Source organism: Scyliorhinus torazame, chromosome 15 (assembly GCF_047496885.1).
Source record: "Scyliorhinus torazame isolate Kashiwa2021f chromosome 15, sScyTor2.1, whole genome shotgun sequence".
NCBI lineage: Eukaryota > Metazoa > Chordata > Chondrichthyes > Carcharhiniformes > Scyliorhinidae > Scyliorhinus > Scyliorhinus torazame.
Genome location: NC_092721.1, coordinates 128863007 through 128883864, shown reverse-complemented (window position 1 = coordinate 128883864; position 20858 = coordinate 128863007). Strand labels below are relative to the sequence as shown.

Here is a 20858-nt window from a genome sequence, read left to right as displayed (position 1 = left end):
CGCCTCGCCCAAGGTACCGCAGGAGTGCGGGGGGACGTTTTCGGACGGAAGGGGTTGCGCCCCAAGGCTTGCACTTCCATTCCCTGTAGCTCCTGCACTCCTCATTCTGCGCTCTCTCGGGACAATACTATTTGAATGGCCTGTTGAAAAGTCAATGTTGGCTCAGCTAACAACTTTCTCTGGGTGGCCGCATTGTTAATACCGCAAACCAAACGGTCGCGTAACATTTCTGACAAGGTCCCACCATAGTCACAGTACTCCGCAAACCTGCGTAGCCTGGATAGAAAATCGGCAAGGGATTCTCCAGGGGTCCTCTCAGCGGTATTAAACCGCTAACACTGGACTATCGTGGACGGGGTTGGGTTAAAATGTTGCCCCACTATATTCACAAGTTCATCAAACGTTTTGGTGTCCGGCGCAGCTGGGTACGTAAGGCTCCTAATCACCCCAAACGTATGCGGGCCGCAGGCGGTGAGCAATATGACCACCTGGCGCTCGTTTTCGGTGATATTGTTTGCCCGGAAATAGTAACGCATCCGTTGTGCGTACTGGTTCCAGCTTTCCAGCGCAGCATCAAAAACATCCAAACGTCCGTACAGAGGCATGGTGTTACAGAAAACAACTTCCAACCTGTATCCAACAAAAGTCCAAGGAGGTGGCTTCAGCAGTGTAGACAGCTATTCACTTTAACCCTCGTCGCCAGTTTTGTGAGGGCCACGAAGAATCCAGCACGAGTTTTAAGGATACAAAGTAATAACATTTATTTACAATAACATATATATATATATAACAGCAGCAGCAACTTCCCTTGCTGCACTCTCCTTCCTGCTGGTTCCAAACTGGCCAGCTTTATTTATACTTGGAGTTTATTAATGGTTTCTCCGCCCCCCTCATTGGGGAAGCTCATACTCCCACAGGATTGTGGGATTGTCATTAGTCCCCAGCCAATGGTAAGTAGGCAGGTTATAACACCAAGGTAATTCATGGTGTGGCTTCAGGGTAGCTTCCAAATTCTCCAGGTGTTCCTGTTCATTTGAACCGGTGATGAGTATGCCATCTAAATAAAATTGCACTCCATTCAACCCACTTAGAAATTGACCCATGGATCTTTAAAAATGACCCGTTGCAATTGATAGTCCAAAAGGAAGTCTTGTGTAACTAAACAAACCTTTGTGTGCTACGGTGAAATGTGGTGGATGTGATTTGGCAGCCACATTCATCTGCAGATATGCCTGTGCATGTGATAATCCTCTCAAGAACCACAGGAAATCACTTATCGATCTCCCCCTGGGGTTCGTGGAATACGAGTTCCCATGGTAACAGGCAAAGGTCCACCCAGCTGGGACTCATTACCGAGCCATTTAAATGTAAGCAGGCAGGTTATAACAGTTTCTTTGTGTGCAGATGATCTCCACTGTATTTTTTGGACCCGCTCGGGAGCTTTGATATGATCATGGGGATTTGGGGGGAGTTTGGTCTCTTTTCGGGGTATAAGCTTAACATGGGGAAAATTCCCAATTAATCCCCGGAGACAGGGTAGGAGGAGTTTGAGTGGGGCTGCTGCTTCGGCTGGTAGGGGTGAGTTTTCACCACCTTGGGATAAAAGTGGCATGGAGTTGGGCCCAGTTGCATAAGCTGAAATTGGCGCGGTTGATGGAGGGAATGATGGTGGACTTTAAGAAGTGGGCTGTGCTGCCATTGTCATTGGCTGGCCAGGCCCAGACGATAAAGATGATGGTGTTGCCGAAGATTTTGTTTGTGTTTCAGAACCTCTCTATCTTTGTGCCCATGTCCTTTTTTAGGAAGGTTAATGGTAACAACAGGGCATAATTTTAAGTGGCATCCTGTCTGTTCAGTGCCAGGCCCTGTGATCAGGCAATCAGTGTCTTTGAATGAGTCAGCCCTGCCCAGAAGGCCACAGGGAAGCTCATTAAATTCCTGTGAGCTCAGAGAAATTGTGTCAAATTGGCTCAATAATGACCACCCAGCATGAGTGGGTGCATTTCTCCCATTGACCTGTTCTGGCCTCCAACTTAATCACAGGGAGATTCTCTCACTGCCAGGAGACTGGTATGTGGCCTCTCCTGCGATTAAGTGGATCTGATCACCATGTTTTCTGCCATGATGCACTACATTCAATCCAGCCCCATATAAATGCAAATGTTCTTCTCCTTCTATGTGAACCACAATAGTGAACGTCGACAGACCATTCAACCACAAGAGTCACTGTAGCCTTGTCCGATCCATTCCTAAAGCTCAAGCAAAGATTGTTTGAATATAGGTCAGGAGCAGGAATTATGGTCAAATTTTCCTTTTCTAACCAGGAATACAAAGACCAATTGTAGCACTACTGCTAGCTTGTGTGAGATCAGCTAACTCAGCACAGATGTGGCATTAAATTGGGGAGTTTTAGTTTGCAGAGCTCAGCTCTTCCCTAACTTACTTAATCATCAGGAAGCTTTGAAGGGATGTGCTTACTTGTCAGAAATATAAATAAATTTGCTGCACTAAGATTCAACTGCTTTTGAATGTCTTAGAACAATAATTAATTGAGCATTTTTAGCATTTCAAGGTCAATCTAACTTTTTCATTCTGTGGTACTTAACGGAGGTGTTAAGTAGGCTTTATTGGGCTGACTAGGCCAGTCATCAAAATAAGAACAAAAATAATAAAAGGGGTGGAAACTATAACTTCAAATCAAAGCACTTTACATATTTTTTGGCCAAGTTACAGCTCTTAACCTTCACACAAAAGTCATCAACTGTCTAAAATACACAGAGAAACATGAAATTAGTTTCTGAATAATAACGTTCAAAATGGTCTCTTGATAGTATAGAACTTGAATATTGCAGAAATTAGAGACGTATTTGTGGTGATATACATCACTGTAAGTACACAAAGGGTTAATGTACATAGACTACACCAAGCTAGACACTAGAGGGAACACCAGAGACATGACACACAGGCAGTCAACCAATAGGTCAATAAGATAGGACATGACCAATGGGCAGTCACGATACACACAGAGGTGACACTACCACAGGAGGGCATTACACCAACCCATATAAAAGGACAGTAGATTGGCAAATCCCTATTGCTTTCTCCAAGGAGCTTCCCAGTGGGGTTCCACAAATCTCAGTACTAGTTCCCTAATTTCTGTGGTACACATCAATGGGAGGATGAACAAGACAATTGAATACACAATGAACGGTAAATTGCTAAAAAGTACAGAGGATCAGAGGAACCTTGGGGTTCATTTCCAAAGATCTGTGAAGACAGCAGGACAGGTAGATAACATGGTTAAGAATGGGATACTTGACTTTATTAGCCGAGGCATAGAATATAAGAGCAGGGAGGTTGTGAGGAGTGCTGTGTGCAGTTCTGGTCGCCACACTATAGGAAGCGCTTCAGTTATGAAGAGAGGCTGGTTAGGCTGGGGTCGTTTTCCATAGAGCAGGGAAGGCTGAGCGGGGACCTGATTGAGGTGTACTAAATTATTAGGAGCATAGGTAGGGTAGATAGGAAGAAATCTTTCCGCTTTATTAATGAGTCAGTAACCAAGGGGCATAGATTTAAAGTAAGGGGCAGGAGATTTAGAGGGGATTTGAGGAAAATCTTTTTCATCCAGAGGGTGCTGGGAACCGGAACTCACTACTTGAAAGGGTGGTAAAGGCAGGGACCTTCACAACATTTTACAAGTATTTAGATAAGCACTTGAAACTCCACAGCACACAAGACTATAGAGCAAGTGCTAGAAAATGGGATTATAATAGATATGTGCTTCATGGCTGACACATGTATGTAATGTGTATAATTAAGCAGTCTGATGATAATGCAAAAATTGACTATATGGCTGATAATAAAGAGGAAAGCAGTGCATTGCAGGAAGATATCAATGGAATAGTCAGATAGGTGGAACAGATAGAGTTCAGTTTGAAGATGTTTGAGGCAATACATTTGGGGAAGATTAACCAGGAAAGGGAACACACAATAAATGTTGGGGCAACAAGAGGAAACGAGGACCTTGAAGTGCATTTCTGCAGATCGCTGAATGTGAGTGGACAAGTAGGTCGCCATCATCATTATTGGCTGTCTCTTGAGTCAAGGAAGACGTCTATTCAGGCTCGTGAATTTCTGCTATGACTCTTCATGATGGTGGCATCTTGATTATGGCTGAACTGTAGATGAAGGGCAAGATCTACTGCTCGCGATGTGCCCGAAAAGCAGCGCGATGTGGCTGGTAGATGCCAGGAGATCCCACTTCCGGGATCTACCCGGCTTGCCACGCGATCTCGCGAGATGTCGCAATGTGAATCCCACTCATTGTGGGTGGGATCGCTTTCTGGCAAATCTGCATATTAGAGTGAGACAGCTAGTCTCACTGTAATGTGCGTTCCCGAGATCTAACCAAGGCGTGGGATCTAACTCCCTTGCCTTAGAGACCTTGGATGAGGGCTGTTCAGTACTGGTCTCCATAAATGGGGACCAGATGGGACTGCACTCGTGGGGGTCTCCCAGGGGATCGGAGGCCTCCCAGATGCCAGCTCTTTGGGCAGGGTAACACCCTGGCACTAGCAGCCTGGAACCCTGGCAGTGCTGTCTGGGTGCCTAGATGACACTGGCAGGGGCATTACCAATGTGCCAGGCTGGCATTTTTCACGCAGCGGGATCAGGCTGGGGTTGCCCTGCGCAGGTGTTGGGGAGATGTGAGGGGTCGGGTTCCCCGTTATATGTGAGTTGGGTGGGTTCAGAGGTTGCGTCGGGGGCTCGAGAGTTGTCGGGGGCTCGAGAGTTGTCGGGGGCCAGCGAGCGGAGCTCCTCAGTGTAAGGAACAGGGCTAAGTGTGGCCTCGTCCGTGCATTCCTCGCTGAGGCCCCGGACCTACCCGAATCGGCATTAGATAGCGGGGTGTTTCTCAGCGCTCCAAGTGCTGGGAATCACCCAGCTAATTGTGCGCACTACAGCGCTCTGTCCCCATGTGGGTAGATCATGTCCAATGTGTCTTGAGCCTTTCATTTATGGAATTAGCCCTAATTATTGAATTAGAGAGTTTCGGCAGTGCATCCAAGATACTATTTCAAATAGCAAAACCAATTCCATGGACCAGAGGGTTGCTGTCAATCTACCCGTTCCAGTAGAAGGTGCATTGCCCTGCTTATTCTTTCAGCTGCCCTTCCCCAGGAAGGCAGATCTCAATTAGAGCGGCAATGTCAATTTGGAATCATGATAGCTCACGTGATACAACTGTTGTTCTTCTTTCCAGACAGTCACTGTTGAGATTATCCATGGCTATTCTGACATACCAAGTTTAATAATTTAAAGTGCTCCTGCAGTGTGGTTCCCAACTAGAAGAACGTAGGACACCCACTGGGGTCAGAAGAGGGTACCCTGAAGGGGACAGGTCAGTCACAGATGTTGCTGCCCAACGACACCTCTCTCACAACTCAGGTATTTACTGGCTTTCAAGCATCTGTCACTTGTGTGCAGATACTTGACTTGGGGCTCCCAGGTTCACACACCATCCGAGTTGTCAATTATCCATTGCCACAGAAAAAGCACGTGGACCCTGGTAGAGGTCTGCATGTGATTTTGTTTAACTTGGGGGCCTTGGAGCACTGTCCACACAATCTTGGCAGGTAGAGACAGATTCTGTTGATGTGTTGAACCATGAGGACTGCGACCAGTTTGCCGCTGCTGCAACCTTCTTCTGACTTCAGTCAGTGAGACTTCCTTCGCCTGTTCCGACATTGTGGACATTTAGGACTGCATTTAGTCTGGGACATCCCCCTGACCTTACCGACATGGGTAGCCCTACTAGGAGCAAGGTATTCCTACTGGAATTACTCAAGGGATTGCCAGAATGCATAAGCTTCTTCATCAGATCAAGGTGGCAGTCCATGGAGGGAGACAGGAAAAGCGGTCAAGAGGGCGTCACGATGGCACAGTGGGTAGCACTGCTGCCTGACAGCGCCAGGATCCCGAGTTTAATTCCAGCCTTGGGTGACTGTGTGGAACTTGCACATTCTCCCCATGTCTGTGTGGGATTCTTCCGGTTGCTCCGGTTTCGTCCCACAGTCCAAAGAGTTAGGCGGATTGGCCATGCTAAATTTCCCCTTAGTGTCCAAAGATGTGCTGGTTATGTGGGATTCCAGAGGTGGGGTGGGGGAGTGGGCCAATGTAGGGTGCTCTTTTGGAGGGCCAGTGCAGATCGATGGGCCAAATTACCTCCTTCTGCACTGTAGGGATTCTATGAAGAGGCTAAAGGGATACTTGTCTTTATTAACCAGTAGCATAGAATTTAAGTGCTGGGGGAGGGGGCCCGGTGAGAGGTTATGCTGGAACTGTATAAAATGTTAGTTAGGTCATAGCTGAAGTGTTAGGAAAGAGTTAATGTTCCGCAGTATTTAAGTTGAAATTGGGATTTTAATTGTTTAATACTCTGCACCAAATATAAAGGTAATACAGGTAGCACTGTGGTATTGTTGTCTAAGTGATTACTGAACACAATAAACTTGAAGTGATAGAAATCAAGACTTGCTTCCAAGTTCTTATTATAGAGTTATCATCGAAGCTTAACATGAAGTACTTGTGCAGTACTGATCATTGCACGATAGGAAAGGTATGGGCCAGGATTCTCCGAAATCCCGGCCAAGTGTTGACGCCGGCGCCAAAACCAGCGCGAGCAACGCTGGCGTCAACGGGCCTCCAGGCCCAGTCATTCACCCCGTTCCCGGGGGCTATAACGACGCCAGAGTATTGTGTACTGCTCCGGCGTGGGTCCACGCAAGTGCACGCCGCGGCAGGCGCGGATCCGCACATGCATGCCAGGGCCATCTCTGCGCCTGCCCCCGGGCAATATGGTGCAGCCCTACAGGGGCCCGGCGCGGAGGAACAAAGGCCCCCCCGCGGAATGAGCATGCCACCAATCGGTAGCCCCCGATCGTGGGCCTGGCCGCCGTGGATGCCCCCCCCGGAGTCGGCTCCCAACCCCCCCCCCCCCCCCCCCCCCCCAGGACGGCCCCCGCAGCCAGAACGTCGAGGTCCAGCCAGGTAGGACCATACACGAACAGCGCCAGCGGGACTTGGCGGGCACTTGGCCCGTCGAGCGCAGAGAATTGCCGCGGGGGGCGCTTTCTACAGCCCCTGACCGGCGCCGCAATTGGCAATGATTCTCCGATCGCCGGAGAATCGGCAGCCCAGAGTCGGAGCGGCGTGGCGGGATTCGCGTGCGCCCCCCCGCCCCCCCCGGCGATTCTCCGACCTGGTAGGGGTTCGGAGAATCCCGCTCATGATTGCACTAGAGAGTGCAAAGAGGAGATTTACAAGGATGTTACCTAGACTGGAGAAGTTTAGATGCAAGGAAAGATTGGATAGACTCGGGTTGCAGAAGGGGCTGAGGGGAGAAGTTGAAGTATATGGATGGTACGGTGGTACAATGGCTAGCTCTGCCGCCTCACAGCTCCAGGGATTCATGTACAATTCCAGCATCGGGTGACTGTCTGTGTAGAGTTTGCACTTTCTCCCCGTGTCTGCGGGGGTTTCTTCTGGCAGCTCCGTTTTCCTCCCCCAGTCCAAAAAAGTGCAGGTCAGGTGGATTGGCCATGATAAATTGCCCCTTTAGTGTCCAAAAGGTTAGTTGGGGTTACTGGGTTATGGGAATAGGGTGGAGGCACGAGCTTAAGTAAGGCTTAAGTTGGGTGCTCTTTCCAGGGGCCGGTGCAGACTCAATGGACTGAATGGTCTCCTTTCTATGGTCTTCTATGATATATATATATAAAGGATTGCTTTATTCCCCTTGGTTGATTAGTCCATTACCAAGGGGCATAGATTTACATTAAGATGTAGAAAGTTTCAAGGGGGTTTGAGGGTATTTTCCTTTACTCAGAGGATGATGGGAACTCAAACTCACTGCTTGAAAGGGTGTTAGAGGTTGAAACCCCCATGACATTTAAAAAGTACTTGGATATGCACTTGAAATGATGTAACCTACAAGGATACGGACCTAGACTTGGAAAATGGGTTGAATGGCTTCTTGTCAGCTGGTGTGGACTAGATGGGCTGAATGGCCTTCTTTCACGTTGTGACTGTCTATGATTTCCATAGCAGCAAGTAAGCAGAATTCAAAATTATAATAATTTTTTTCTGACTGGAACATGCCTTTAAGGTTCAGGACTATAAGTGCAATCTTATTTTTTAGTAAATAAGGTTAAAATGTACCTTTAAGAGTGCTACTGCTCCAGCCCTCTCTTGGTCAATCCAAGATGGAATTGATTCCCGTGTGGATTTTTGATTATCCTAAAAACAGGAAGTGTCAAGTGTAAAAATAAGCATACAGTAGAAACCTGTTCTTGATTACATGTACTAATATCAAAAACAAATTAATAATCATAAAAGTTTACAGCATAGAAAGAGGCCATTTGACCTTGCATGTCTGATCTGGTTCCTTGAAAAATCAGTCATAGCTTTTTTCCCATTACCTTATAACTTCCTTAATCCTCAAGTACCTATTAATTGCTTATGTAAATATGTCACACTGTAATTACAACTTCCTGCCAGTGGTGGCATTGTTGTGCCTGTTTTGCATTTCCCAACTTGTTGGCCTACAAAACAGAAACATTAATTTGCTTCAATCAATTCCTCAGCTTTCCAAAATATTTCCATTTTAGCCATAAACAAGGACATAAAAGGAAATATAAAAAATTTAGGAAAACAATTCAAGACTCTGAAATAAGAATTGCATTCCATCTCCACCTCCTGATCCAATTGTCCCCTTCCTGCTCACCTTCATTCACTTCACAAATATGCTTGGCTCCATGCACAACACCGTAGAAGATAGGCCGTCAGAGCAAATTTGACAAAGGCAGAAAATCCCTCAAGAATTGGAAAATGCAATTTTTGCCATTGGTATCACGATTTCCGATTTTCCAAGCCCCTTGCCAGTGACGTAATGAGGTTAATGCCCAGAAAGGGCAAAAACCTCATTTAAATACATCTTAATTACTTATCGAGCCACCTCATCATCCATGGTATGTGGGGGAGACGAGTAAGGGCAGGAGAACGAACAGAGGAGGGCACTGGGGAAGGTGGCACTGTTTGTGTAAGCCATGTTGGCTGGGGTTTGTTATCGGTGGGTTCGTTAGTTATATTGTTGCGTTTTTGTTCTTGTTGAAATTTGATGATTAAAATTGTTAAAATTATAAATGCCTCAATAACATATTTTCTAAAGTAAAACGAATGCTGGTCTGGGGCTTGGTAGGGAACGAGCCCCAATGCTGATAGTGGTTCAGGGTGGGGGTCCTCTGTCCATGGGAGGGTACTGATCGGGTTTATTTTCAAAGCATGCCCCAATCTCTGTCAGGCTGCCCCGCCACGGTGACAACGTAAATCATGCCCCTGAATTTTCTTTTCAGAGAGGCTCAAGATTGGACTAAAAACTGAGCTGTGCAGCTGGAGAGCTCCTTGCCGGGTTTCAGTCAGAGTCAGACACTCAGACAACATATGGGAAAATTCCAACCATAATCTCATTTTGCCATTGCCACTTTCTCATGGCTCTTGGGATAGGTCGCCTGGTTGGCAATTTGAAACCTCTAATAACAATGGGGCGCCAATGCCATTTGCTTTTCAGTTTGATATTGCAGCAGAAAGGCACCAATGGTATAATCAAAACTTACATTTTTTCGAAGCATATCCCCTACAATCAAGCCAGTAAATGCATCCCAATCCTAAAACAAAAAGAGTGGTGTTTAAATATGTAACCATGCAGTCTACATTTTTCCTTTTTTTTTAAACATACAAATTACTGAACTATGGTTTGTCACAGCTATTCTCTAGCTTAGAAGGGTTTGAAACATTAATTTGTCCAGTGTACTTTGAGGTATTGTTTGTTACAGAATGATTTATAACATCTTTATATAAAATAATATATTAAGAAGTTATTAATATGGAATCCAAACTATTCCTAAAACTGTGAAGAGAGATTTCCAGAAAAGAAAAACTACGTCATGAAATATTGCATGGACAGCAGAAAGGTTGATTATCAACTGCAGAATCACAGAGCCTTAAAGCACAGAAAGAGGCTCTTCAACTCATTGTATCAATGCTGGCCATCAAACATCTATCTATTCTAATCCCATTTTCCAGCACTTGGTCTGTAGCCCTGTATGTTATGATGTTTCATGTGCTCAGATAGGGTGGCACGGTGGTTAGCATTGTTGCCTCACAGTGCCAGGGACCCGGGTTCAATTCCGACCTCGAGTGACTAAGTGAAGTTTGCACTTTCTCCCCGTGTCTGCGTGAATTTCCTCCGGGTGCTCCGGTTTCCTCCCACAGTCCAAAGATGTGTAGGTTAGGTGGATTGGGCATGATCCATAATGTCCAAAAGGTGAAGTGGGGTTACAGTGGGGCACTCTTTCAGAGGGCTGATGCAGACTCGGTGGGCCCAATGGACTCCTTCTGCATTAAAGGGATTATATCTAAATAGGAAAGAAAGAACTAAGCTTGTTAAGCTGCTGTTTGTTGGGCTGTAATTGATGATACCAGCATAGGCCTATCGAATTACAGATAAGCCCTTAGTGTTGGGTGGGGTTACGGGGATAGGGTGGAGGTGTCGACCTTGGGTAGGGTGCTCTTTCCAAGAGCCGGTGCAGACTCGATGGGCCGAATGGCCTCCTTCTGCACTGTAAATTCTATGATAATCTATGATAAGCTGTAAAAACAGCTAACAAAATGGCTGGAAGGCTGATACCAAAAGATAGGTTTAAAAGGAGGTTTTTGGGAATAAACATGTGTGGTGATTGGTGTCTCATATTGACTCTTTCTTAATATACACATTAAAGCTTTTGGAGGAAGAAATTTCTCAGATTTTAGCACATTTTCAGTGTCCAAAATAGACACCATGCTATCAGTTTAGGCGGCTATTGATTGCCTGTAATAAATATAGGGATCATTTAAGTATGCTTTGGGCAACCCATTCAGGAATCAGTCAAGAGATTCATTAAAATGCTAGCGCACACACTGTAGGTTAAGATGAGGGACTTGAAAAATGAAGTTCAAAATATAGAGCAGAGAGAAGGAGCCACCTGATTAATTGTTCAAAATGTTGAAAGAGTTGAAATGGGCCAGTGGGGTGAGCAGATATTTCCATGGGATGGTAACAAACGGACATAAATTGAATAGTACTGGCTGGAGAAATTTGAACTCCTTTATCATATAACAGGTTCTTAAAATATGGAATGCATCAAGACAAGTGGTATTGAAGCCCGGCCAAAACAACTATTAAGAAGAAATTAGATACATTAAAGAATTTGGTGAAAGAACAGTTAAATAGATATAGCAGAAGTATGATGGGTCAACTATCATTAGTCTGCTCTGAAATTTCTACAATATCAAAAAACATGATGGTCACTGCCATAATTGCTTGACCAATAAGAATGACATCTAATTAAAGTTTCAGTAAACAAGATCCACTTTTATTGCTTACATTTTCTTGAAAGAAGTCTGGGTGCATTCCACGTACAAAATGCAGAGCAAACATAAGTTGATCAGCCTGTAAAAAAAGGAACCAGTTATAAAAGATTTGGCAATGAAACTGGAGAACATTTTTATTCTCCACCACAACAGCAATTTGTATTCATGTAGCATCTTTAACTTCATAAAATATTTCACAGTGTTATTGTTATATCCTGCCCGGAGCCCATTAGCTGGGGACAATTGGTTACTCCACGATCCTTGGGGAATATGAGGGAGGTGGGGTAATCATTAGTAGTGCAGCTGTATAAATAGAGCTGGCCAGTATGGTACAGGCTAGAGAGAGAACCGGTGGTGAACTGCTGGTACTTTGTACATATTGTTGCAAATAAAGTTACTTTCTGTTTAATTCAACAAACTCGTGCTGGATTCTTCATCACCCTCACAAAAATTATAAAGCAAAATTGGACACCAAGCCACATAAGGCTATATTAAGGCCGAAGCAGATTTTAAGGAGTGTATTAAAGGAAGAAAGAGAGATAGAGACTCAGAGACGTTTCGCGGGGGAATTCCAGAGTTTAGGGCCCCAGGCAGTTGAAGGCATGGCCACCAATGGTGGAGCAATTAAAATTGTGGATACACAACAGGCCAGAATTAGAGGATTGCAGATATTTCAGAGGCGATAAGGAGGGACAAGTCCATGGAGGGATTTGAAACAAGGATATTACAGAGATGGAAGTAGGCAAATCTCGTGATGGTGCAAATATGTTGTCGGAAGCTCACTGAGGTTAATATGCCACAAAAGTTGCAAAAGCTCTGGTTTTATCCCAAACTGTTGCCAGGGAGAAGGATTGAGTCAATGGCTAGGGAACAGAACTTGGAGCAGGGCAGAAGACAATGACATCAGATTTCCAGTATTTAATTGGAGGAAATTAATGCAAATCCAGTTCTGGATGTCAGATAAGCATTTGTGTTAGGGCTGGATTTTTGTATTTGAGGCAGGTATTGGGAGTTAGACATTTTAATGACTCTACCCCCTCCTCTGTCCTGGCAGTGCCAGCCCACCAGATATTCATCCCGAGTAAGTGGGCATGGGCTTAGTTTGGGTCACCGCCTACGGAAGCAAGCCTGAGATGACAATAGAGGCAGATGGATGCTGAAGCCAGCAAGTTAGATGGTCCACCTCCATTTATTGGGACATTGGCCTGGTTCTATTAATGGTGAAATGGCCCTCTAATCCTCATCCTCCTCAACCCTCACCCACCCCATGCCCCTTCCAAGCCCGCTCATGCCCATTCATGTCTCTCTTATCCATCCCATGCCCTCTCACCATAAATCCACTAGGTACATAATTCACAAACCATAAAATAACATTGGCAAGTATTTGAAATGCTCAAGAAACAAAAGAAAATCAGGCATTCAACATCTTCTTTGAAAAAACTTCCCCTAGTACATTTTTGTAAAATTGTCAAACAAACACAGCCAGTGAAAAACCTACTGAAGGAACTATCAATCCACTTAATAACTATTGGTCTTGTTCAAATAAACATGGGGCCATTGAAAAACAATTTCGAGGAAGGATAAAGTTATTACAATCTCATAAAATTGCAAATCAAACAAAGCTAGCAGTCCTCTTTGCAGCTGTGTACATACAACCCTGCTGAACTGCATCCATTAGTCATTCTTGGAACTCTACCAAGCATTCATAATGAGGCCATCTGGCAAAACATATGTCCAGCCATCTGTTGAGCTTGCTTGTTTTGATACAGTTGCCAGATGCGTATATGTTGATTTGGACAGGATTAAGAGGTGTTAAGCAGATTAAAGGTTTATTCACAAGGACTTGCATTGGTAGTGTTTCAGTGATAGTTTTATGAGAATGTAAGAGGGTCAATTTAAAATGTTTTTTTAAAAGGAATGTTGAATGCCCTATTTTCCTTCATTTCATGAGCATTTCAAAGACTTTTCAGTGTTATTAAAAGGCTCATTGGTTCTGTATGTAGTAGGTACTGGAAGAGTGCCTCAAAAGTGCAGCAGGTGTCAAGACATTAAATCAATGTGAAAATCAGACCGTATATGTAAATGTCACCACAGTCCTAGAGGACTGCTCTCTCCTTGGGCAGACAACTGACTGGTGGTGATTGAATCGGAGGGTCAACAAACCTCAGGTGAGGGGCAAGGTTGAGAAGGTGTGGCCATCATGAATAACCTCAGCTGGTATGGGAATTGAACCCGTGCCCTTGGCATCGCTCCACATCATGAACCAGCCATCCAGTCAACTGAGCTAGCTAACCCCCCACTCAAAAATCAAACCACAGAGTCCACTAAGTACATTACTATCTGTTTTCCATGCTGTAGCATGCAGAAGAGGACTTTATCCATTGGCGAAAAGACTTTAATGCATTTAAACCCATACACAGTGCTGGTTAATTTCGTGCTGTCTTATGTTTTAAGGACTGAGTCCCATGACCAATCACTGCATTGAAACAAACTTAGAATTTTACAAAAAGCCTTAAAAACTACTTTAAAAAACTTGTAATCATACACCATCTTTTTTTAAAAAAACTTAGCTGTCAAAGGGTTCCCCACTGCAGACCAGGGATCCTCCATGGTATACAATTCCTCCGAGGAGCCATGAACCACATGTTTTGCAAAAGCCAGCCTGACTCCATCAAAATGATGGGCAGTTACTGATATGCCCACACCAAAAATGGAGTGCTGTATGTAGGTTTGCTCTCCACACACTTATTTCATACCGGCAGAAATAATGCAAAACTAGAATTGCTATAGGAATCCAAGAATCAGGTAACGTCCACCATTTTTAAAGCCCTTCTACCTCATTTCCAAAATAATAATTTATAATAATCTTTATTTTTAGCAAATAGTATATTGGGAAATTTGTGTTCAACAGATTTAAAGGTGCTAATGCTTGGGATTTTCTTTTCCGTCATCTAATGAGACTATACAGCACTTCCATGAAGGTGAAGTTCTTAATATGTGGAGGATAGGAGTGATGAAATGACAATTTGGGTGATGATGGTGCAAAGCTAAAGTAAGGAAAAAAAGATGAATCCACAGGAGAGATAAATGGGCACTGCAAAATAGAGAGAGACAGAAGCATTGAAAAGCTGACAAACAGGAAGCCTCCCATCTCCCAGCAATGTGGCAGAGAAAGGTGTGTGGAGCCCATGGGTTACTGAGTCTTTAAATAGATGAGAGTTTAGATGACATTTAAATCAATTCTTTAATTTGATTTGTGCTATTTTTACACAACTGCCAAAGCAAAGCGTGTGGCTACTAACAGGGCATGTTGCGAAGTGTGAGGTCTTCTGCCAAGCAATCACAAATTTCTATGACCATCTGCCTGGGGAGTCACATTCTCCTACAGCATTGGTTCACCAACATCTCAAGGTAGTTCAGTCTTTGCTTGTAGATCCTGTGCTAGGGTAAGGCCTCTGTTGTCTATTTGCTCCCCATCCCTCTTTGCTCTCCACCTCATGCTTGCCCATTTCTCTCTCTGACCCTCAAGGGATCTAAAGTACTGACTAAGTACACAAATGTCAAGTTATATACTTCAGGAGAATATCTCCTCTCAAGTAAGCTTTACATTTCACATTCAGAAAAATTGGATTTTGAGTGAGATGACATGAGGTGATACGGGCAGCATGGTGGCACAGTGGTCAACACTGCTGCATTACAGTGCCAGGGACCCAGGTTCGATTCTGACCTCGGGTGACTGTCTGTGTAGAGTCTGCACATTCTCCCCGTGTCTGCGTGGGTTTCCTCCGGATGCTTCGCTTTCCTCCCACAGTCCAAAAATGTGCTGGTTAGGTTGATTGGTCATGCTAAAAAATTGCTCCCAAGTGTCCAAAGGTGAGGTGGGGATTAGTTAAGGCACTCTTTCAAAGGGTCGGTACAGACTCAATGGTCCGATTGGCCTGCTTCTGCACTGTAGGGATTCTTTGAATACTCTATGAATTCTAAAATTCATTCAATATTACAACTCCATAGGTTCAGATCTAGTGATAGCATTATGGAGAGATGCCCCGTGGCAGTAGTTGTGAGCAGGTCAGCAGGCATGGTTTTAAAACCTGCCTGGAGTGCTATTCAGGAGGTCATCTCCAAGCAGCTGGCCTGTTTCATATGTAATGGGTGCTCGTAGGCAAACTGGAAAATTCCCACCAGACTGACTATTGGCTCAATTTATCTTTTACTTATCTTAATTGGCTACCCACTGCTTGCAGGTGAGTGGCTGTTCCAGCCATGATCCTACCTCAGGGTTGGGATTGAGACTGCAAACCGGAATGCTGGCCGGAGGCGCAAAAGTACACATCCACCAGCCTCCATTTCATCCCATATGGCGGTGAAAAGTCTGCTCATGATTTCATATTCAACCATACAACATAGTTTTCAATAAAAGCTAATTTAGTCCACAAAAGATTATTCAAGGCCATTATATTCACAGTGATTTTAAAAAATAATCAGCACCAGTATTGTTATAAAAAATAACAGAACTGGAAACTGTACTTGTGTGAATGGGCTTGTGTCAGACCCACTTAACTTTAGTTGCATTAGTACATATGTCAAAAGATACATAATATAATTTTTAATTAACCACCTAAACCATTGTATTTGTATCGAGAGTTAATAATCTGCAATACAACTTCTGAATCCAAATAGACACAAATGAATACTAAACAGAAGATTTCCACTTTTGCCTATTTAATCTGAAAAGACAAATAACAGCTTTAGCCTGTCAGTTTGACCCAATGCACACAATCACTCTTATGAATGCCAGCATTTAATTGCTGCTCAACAGTCTTCACTCAGCTGGTTGCACACAATCATTGTGATCAATTAAATCTTATTGGTGCTGAAGTGATGCCCACAGTTACTCTCAGGGAATGTTAAGATCAGTGATAATTATTGTTCTCACTGGAGTGCTACTTTGGGTTGCATTAGGGTGGTTAAGTGGGAGTTTTGTGATGGAGGGAGGTGAGGTGGGAGGGAGGTGAGGTGGGAGGAAGGTGAGGTGGGAGGAAGGTGAGGTGGGAGGAAGGTGAGGTGGGAGGAAGGTGAGGTGCTAGTTTAATTTTCTACCCATCCTCAAAGGCCTTGCAGCGGGGACCATCGGGACCACCAACAGCTTTCAGAGGTGACATCACAGTTCAGGACGTGATGGGGACCAACGGGCGCATCTGATTGGTGAGTAAGTCCTGGTTTGTACTTTTTGAATTATATTACACTGTAAATCATTGTTGTAGCAAGAGGAGGGGTTCTGTTGATTTTTTTTTAAATACAAGTCTAATAAAGTTTTTAATTTAAAAGGTTTAGTCATGGCACGAGAGCTCAAAGCCATGGCATTCTCCTCTTATTCTTTGTTGGTAGTTGGTAGCCGGGGTGGGGAGAGAGAGAGAGAGAAAGAGAGAAGGAGAAGAGAGGAAGAGTAATAGTAATAGGGGATTCTATAGTCAGGGGAACAGATAGCCACTACTGTGGCCATCAACATGACTCCAGGGTGGGATGTTGCCTCGCTGGTGCCATAGCCCAGGATGTGACTGAACGGCTGCAGGATATCCTGATGGAGAGGGTGATAAGCTCCACCTTAGTACCAATGACATAGGTAGAAAGAGGGGCGAGGTCTTGAATCAAGGATTCAGGGAGCTAGGCAGTAGATAAAAAAGCAGGACCTCAAGGATTATAATCTCTGGATTACTCCCAGTGCCAACTGCTAACAAGTACCGAAATAGGAAAATAGCACAAATGAATGTGTGGCTTGAGAGTTGGTGCAGGAAGGAGTATTTTGGATTCCTGGATCACTGGGATTGTTTCTAGGGAAGGTGGGATCTGTACAAGTGGGACGATCTACATCAGAACCAGATCGGTACTAACGGGATTGCTAGTGCTGTTGAAAAGAGTTTAAATTAATTCTGCAGGGGGAGGGGACACAGACAGCAGAATAGGGATACAGCATAATACAGTAAAACTATCAAGTCAGAGAGAATACAGATGTATTAAGTTTCAAGGGAGTAAGGCAAGGCTGGATAGCATCTATTTTAATGCCAGGAGTAGTACAGGTAAAACGGATGAGTTACGGGAAAGGATGGACATGTGGAATTGTGATAGAGTCGCCATCACGGAGACGAGACGTGGGATATAGAATCTTAAGGTGAGACAGAGGAGGAGGCATCATTTGTTAAGGAGTCAGTTACTGCAGTAGGAGAGATTATGGACTGGATTCGCCGTTTCAGTGACTACGCCTCCACGCTGTCGTGAAAACAGTGGCCTTTTACGCCAGAAAAACTGGCGTCAAAAGGCCACATATTCACGGCCCTGCAGGGGGCTAGCAGGAAGCTGCCATGAGGCTCGCAGCTTCAGTTACGGCCCCACCCACTTCCAGGTCAGAGGTAGCGCATGCGCAAAGCGCCGGCCTCCAGCAGCTGCGCCATGCTCCATGGCGGACTCAGACCGCAAAGCTGGACCACGCAAATAGTGCTCCCGATCGGCCACGTGCCAACCCGGACCGCCCGCTCAAAAATAGTCCGGTCTCGTATGAGGTCCCCCTGCTGTCCGATCGGCCACTCCCGAGCATGGCCGTGGACTGAGTCCGCAGCCGCCATGCGAGTATCCCGAACGGCAGGACCATGAGTGGTCCATGTCATCGGGACTACTGCCAGTCGGGGGCAGAGAATAGCGGGGCGGGCATCTGGCAATGGCCGCTGGTAGGGTACGTTGCTTTTCGGGGTCCGGAGAATTGAGGAACTGGTGCCGATCCAGATTCCATGCGTGGAACTGGATTCTCCGCCACGGTGCCGGATGCGATTTTGGCATCTGGGTGCGGAGAATCCAGCCCTATATCTTTGAGGGGAATCAAATGAAGCTTTGTGGGTAGAGCTTAGGAATACAAAAAAAATGGATAACAACATTGCTTGGTGTTTATTATAGGCCCCCAGATAGTCAGTAGGAAATTGAGGAGTTAATATGTTTGCAAGGTGTGTAAAAGTAAAAATAGAGCAATTATATTAGGTGATTTCAATTTTCCCAACGTTTTAATTGGGATAGTCATAGGGCGCGATTCTCCACTCCCACGCCGGTTGGGAGAATCGCCTGGGCCGCCAAAATTTCCGGGGACGCCGCCACTCCCACGCCGGTTGGGAGAATCGCCTGGGCCGCCAAAACTTCCGGGGACGCCGGTCCAACACCCTCCCGCGATTCTCCGAAGCGGCGGGATCGGCCCGGTCGAGTTTCGCAGGCCAGAGAATCGCCGGAGACACCCAAAATAGCGATTCTCCGGCACCCCCGCTATTCTGAGGCCCGGATGGGCCGAGCGGCCAGGCCAAAATGGCGGGTTCCCCCCAGCGCCGTCCACACCTGGTCGCTGCAGTCGTGGGAGGTGCGTGAACGCTGGGGGGGCGGCCTGTGGGGGGGGCGAGGGGGATCCTGCACCGGGCTTCACCTGCAATGTGTGGTGGCCCGCGATCGGTGCCCACCGATCGTCGGGCCGTCCTCTCTGAAGGAGGACCTCCTTCCTTTCACGGCTCTGCAAGATCCGTCCCCCATCTTCTTGCGGGGCGGATTTGGACAGGACGGCAACCACGCATGCGCGGGTTGGATCCGGCCAACCCGCGCATGTGCGGATGATGTCCGTTATGCGGCGCCGGCCGCGTCATCTATGCGGCGCCGCTTTTACACGGGTGACAAGGCCTGGATGACGCGGTAGATGACGCGGCCCCGATACTGGCCCATTGTCAGGGCCTGAATCGGTTGGGACCGGGGCCGTTCCGCGCCGTCGTGAACCTCAACGGCGTTCACGACGGCGCGGCCACTTTGGCGTGGGAGTGGAGAATCCCGTCCATTGTGTTCAGGGCTTAGATGGAGTGGAGTTTTTAAAATGTATACAGGAGAACTTTTTAGCTCAATATGTAGACAATATGTGACAAGGGCGCAATGCTGGACTTAATTCTGGGGAATGAAGCCAGACAGGTGTTGATGTGTTGGTGGGGGAGCACTTCAGTGACAACAAACACAACATGGTACAAGTTAAGATTATTATGGACAAAGAAATAGACAAGTTGCAAAAAACGATTTCGGATTGGGAGAAGAGTGGAATTTAGTAAAATAAGGCAGGATCGGTGGACAAGGTGCGGCGGTGATGGGAAGGAGAAGGGGGAGAGTGGGTTAGGATGGAGGAGGAATCTTGTAAGGGGTCTAGTTTGAGGGCTATGGTGACGGCAGCATTGCCAATGGCTCCGAGTAGGTATTCAGGGAGCCCAGTGGTGCAGTCCACGGTGAAGATATGGAATCAGCTGAGGAGGTATTTTAGGGTGGAAGGGATGTCGGTGCTAACGCCGCTGTGCGAGAATCATGGGTTTGAGCCGGGGGGGGGGATGGACAGTGTACACAGGTGGAGGGAAGTAGGGCTGGTCAAGGTGAGGGATTTGTTTTTGGAGGAAGGGTTCACCAGTCTGGAGGAGCTAAGGGAGAGGGTGGAGCTGCCGAGGGGTAGCAAATTCAGGTATCTACAGGTTAGGGACTTTGCACGAAAGGTCTGGAAGGGGTTCCCTAGATTGCCGGGCTACATCCTGCTGGAGCAACAGCTGCTTCTGGATGTGGAAGGAGAGGGAAGAATTGGGGATATATACAAGTGGCTGGGGGAGCAGGGAGGCGAGCGGATGGTGAAGATCAAGGAGAAATCGGAAATGGAGTTGGGAATGGAGATCAATTGGGGAGTATGGAGTGAGGCACTGCGAAGGGTAAACGGGACCTCCTCTTGTGCAAGGATGAGCCTGATACGGTTTAAGGTGGTGCACAGGGTGCATATGACCCGGGTGAGAATGAGTGGGTTCTTCCAGGGGGTAGCAGATGAGTGTGAGAGAAGTGGGCGGGGGCCAGCGAATCATGCGCACATGTTTTGGGGTTGTGAAAAATTGGGAAGATTCTGGGCGGGAGTGTTCGTGGTCTTAGCCAGGATAGTGGAGGAGGACCCGGACCCTTTGGTGGTGATATTTGGGGTTTCAGAGAAGCCGGAGCTCATGGAGAGGAGGAAGGCCGATGTCATGGCCTTCGCCTCTCTGATTGCACAGCGACAAATTTTGCTGGAGTGGCAGTCGGCATCGCCACCGGGGGTAGCAGCATGGTTGGGTGACCTGTACGACTTCCTGCGGTTAAAGAAGATAAAGTATGAGTTAAGGGGCTCAGCAGGGGAGTTTGAGAAAAGGTGGGGGATGTTTGTGACCGTGTTTGAGGAGCTGTTCGTCGCAGGGGGAGGGGGGAAAAAGGAGGAAAACCTGTACAAACTGTATAGTTGATTGTTGGGAAGAATGTTTCCCGGGGTGTTTATTTGCTGTAACCTACTTTGATTCAAGTTTGAATAAAATGCGTTTGAAAAAAAA

General features: G+C 46.1%; 1 protein-coding gene across 3 annotated transcripts in view; it reads right to left on the bottom strand.

The window, feature by feature from the left end:
- The window catches only part of dync2h1 (dynein cytoplasmic 2 heavy chain 1), an 866357-nt gene that overhangs the window by 292910 nt on the left and 552589 nt on the right, over positions 1-20858 (bottom strand). For all 3 annotated transcript variants that reach the window (XM_072476728.1, XM_072476730.1, XM_072476729.1), the window contains 3 exons: positions 11480-11545; positions 9672-9722; positions 8218-8295 (listed from right to left, as the gene is read on the bottom strand). In XM_072476728.1, coding sequence (XP_072332829.1) covers positions 8218-8295; positions 9672-9722; positions 11480-11545 — 195 coding nt within the window. The remainder of the gene's footprint in view (positions 1-8217; positions 8296-9671; positions 9723-11479; positions 11546-20858) is intronic.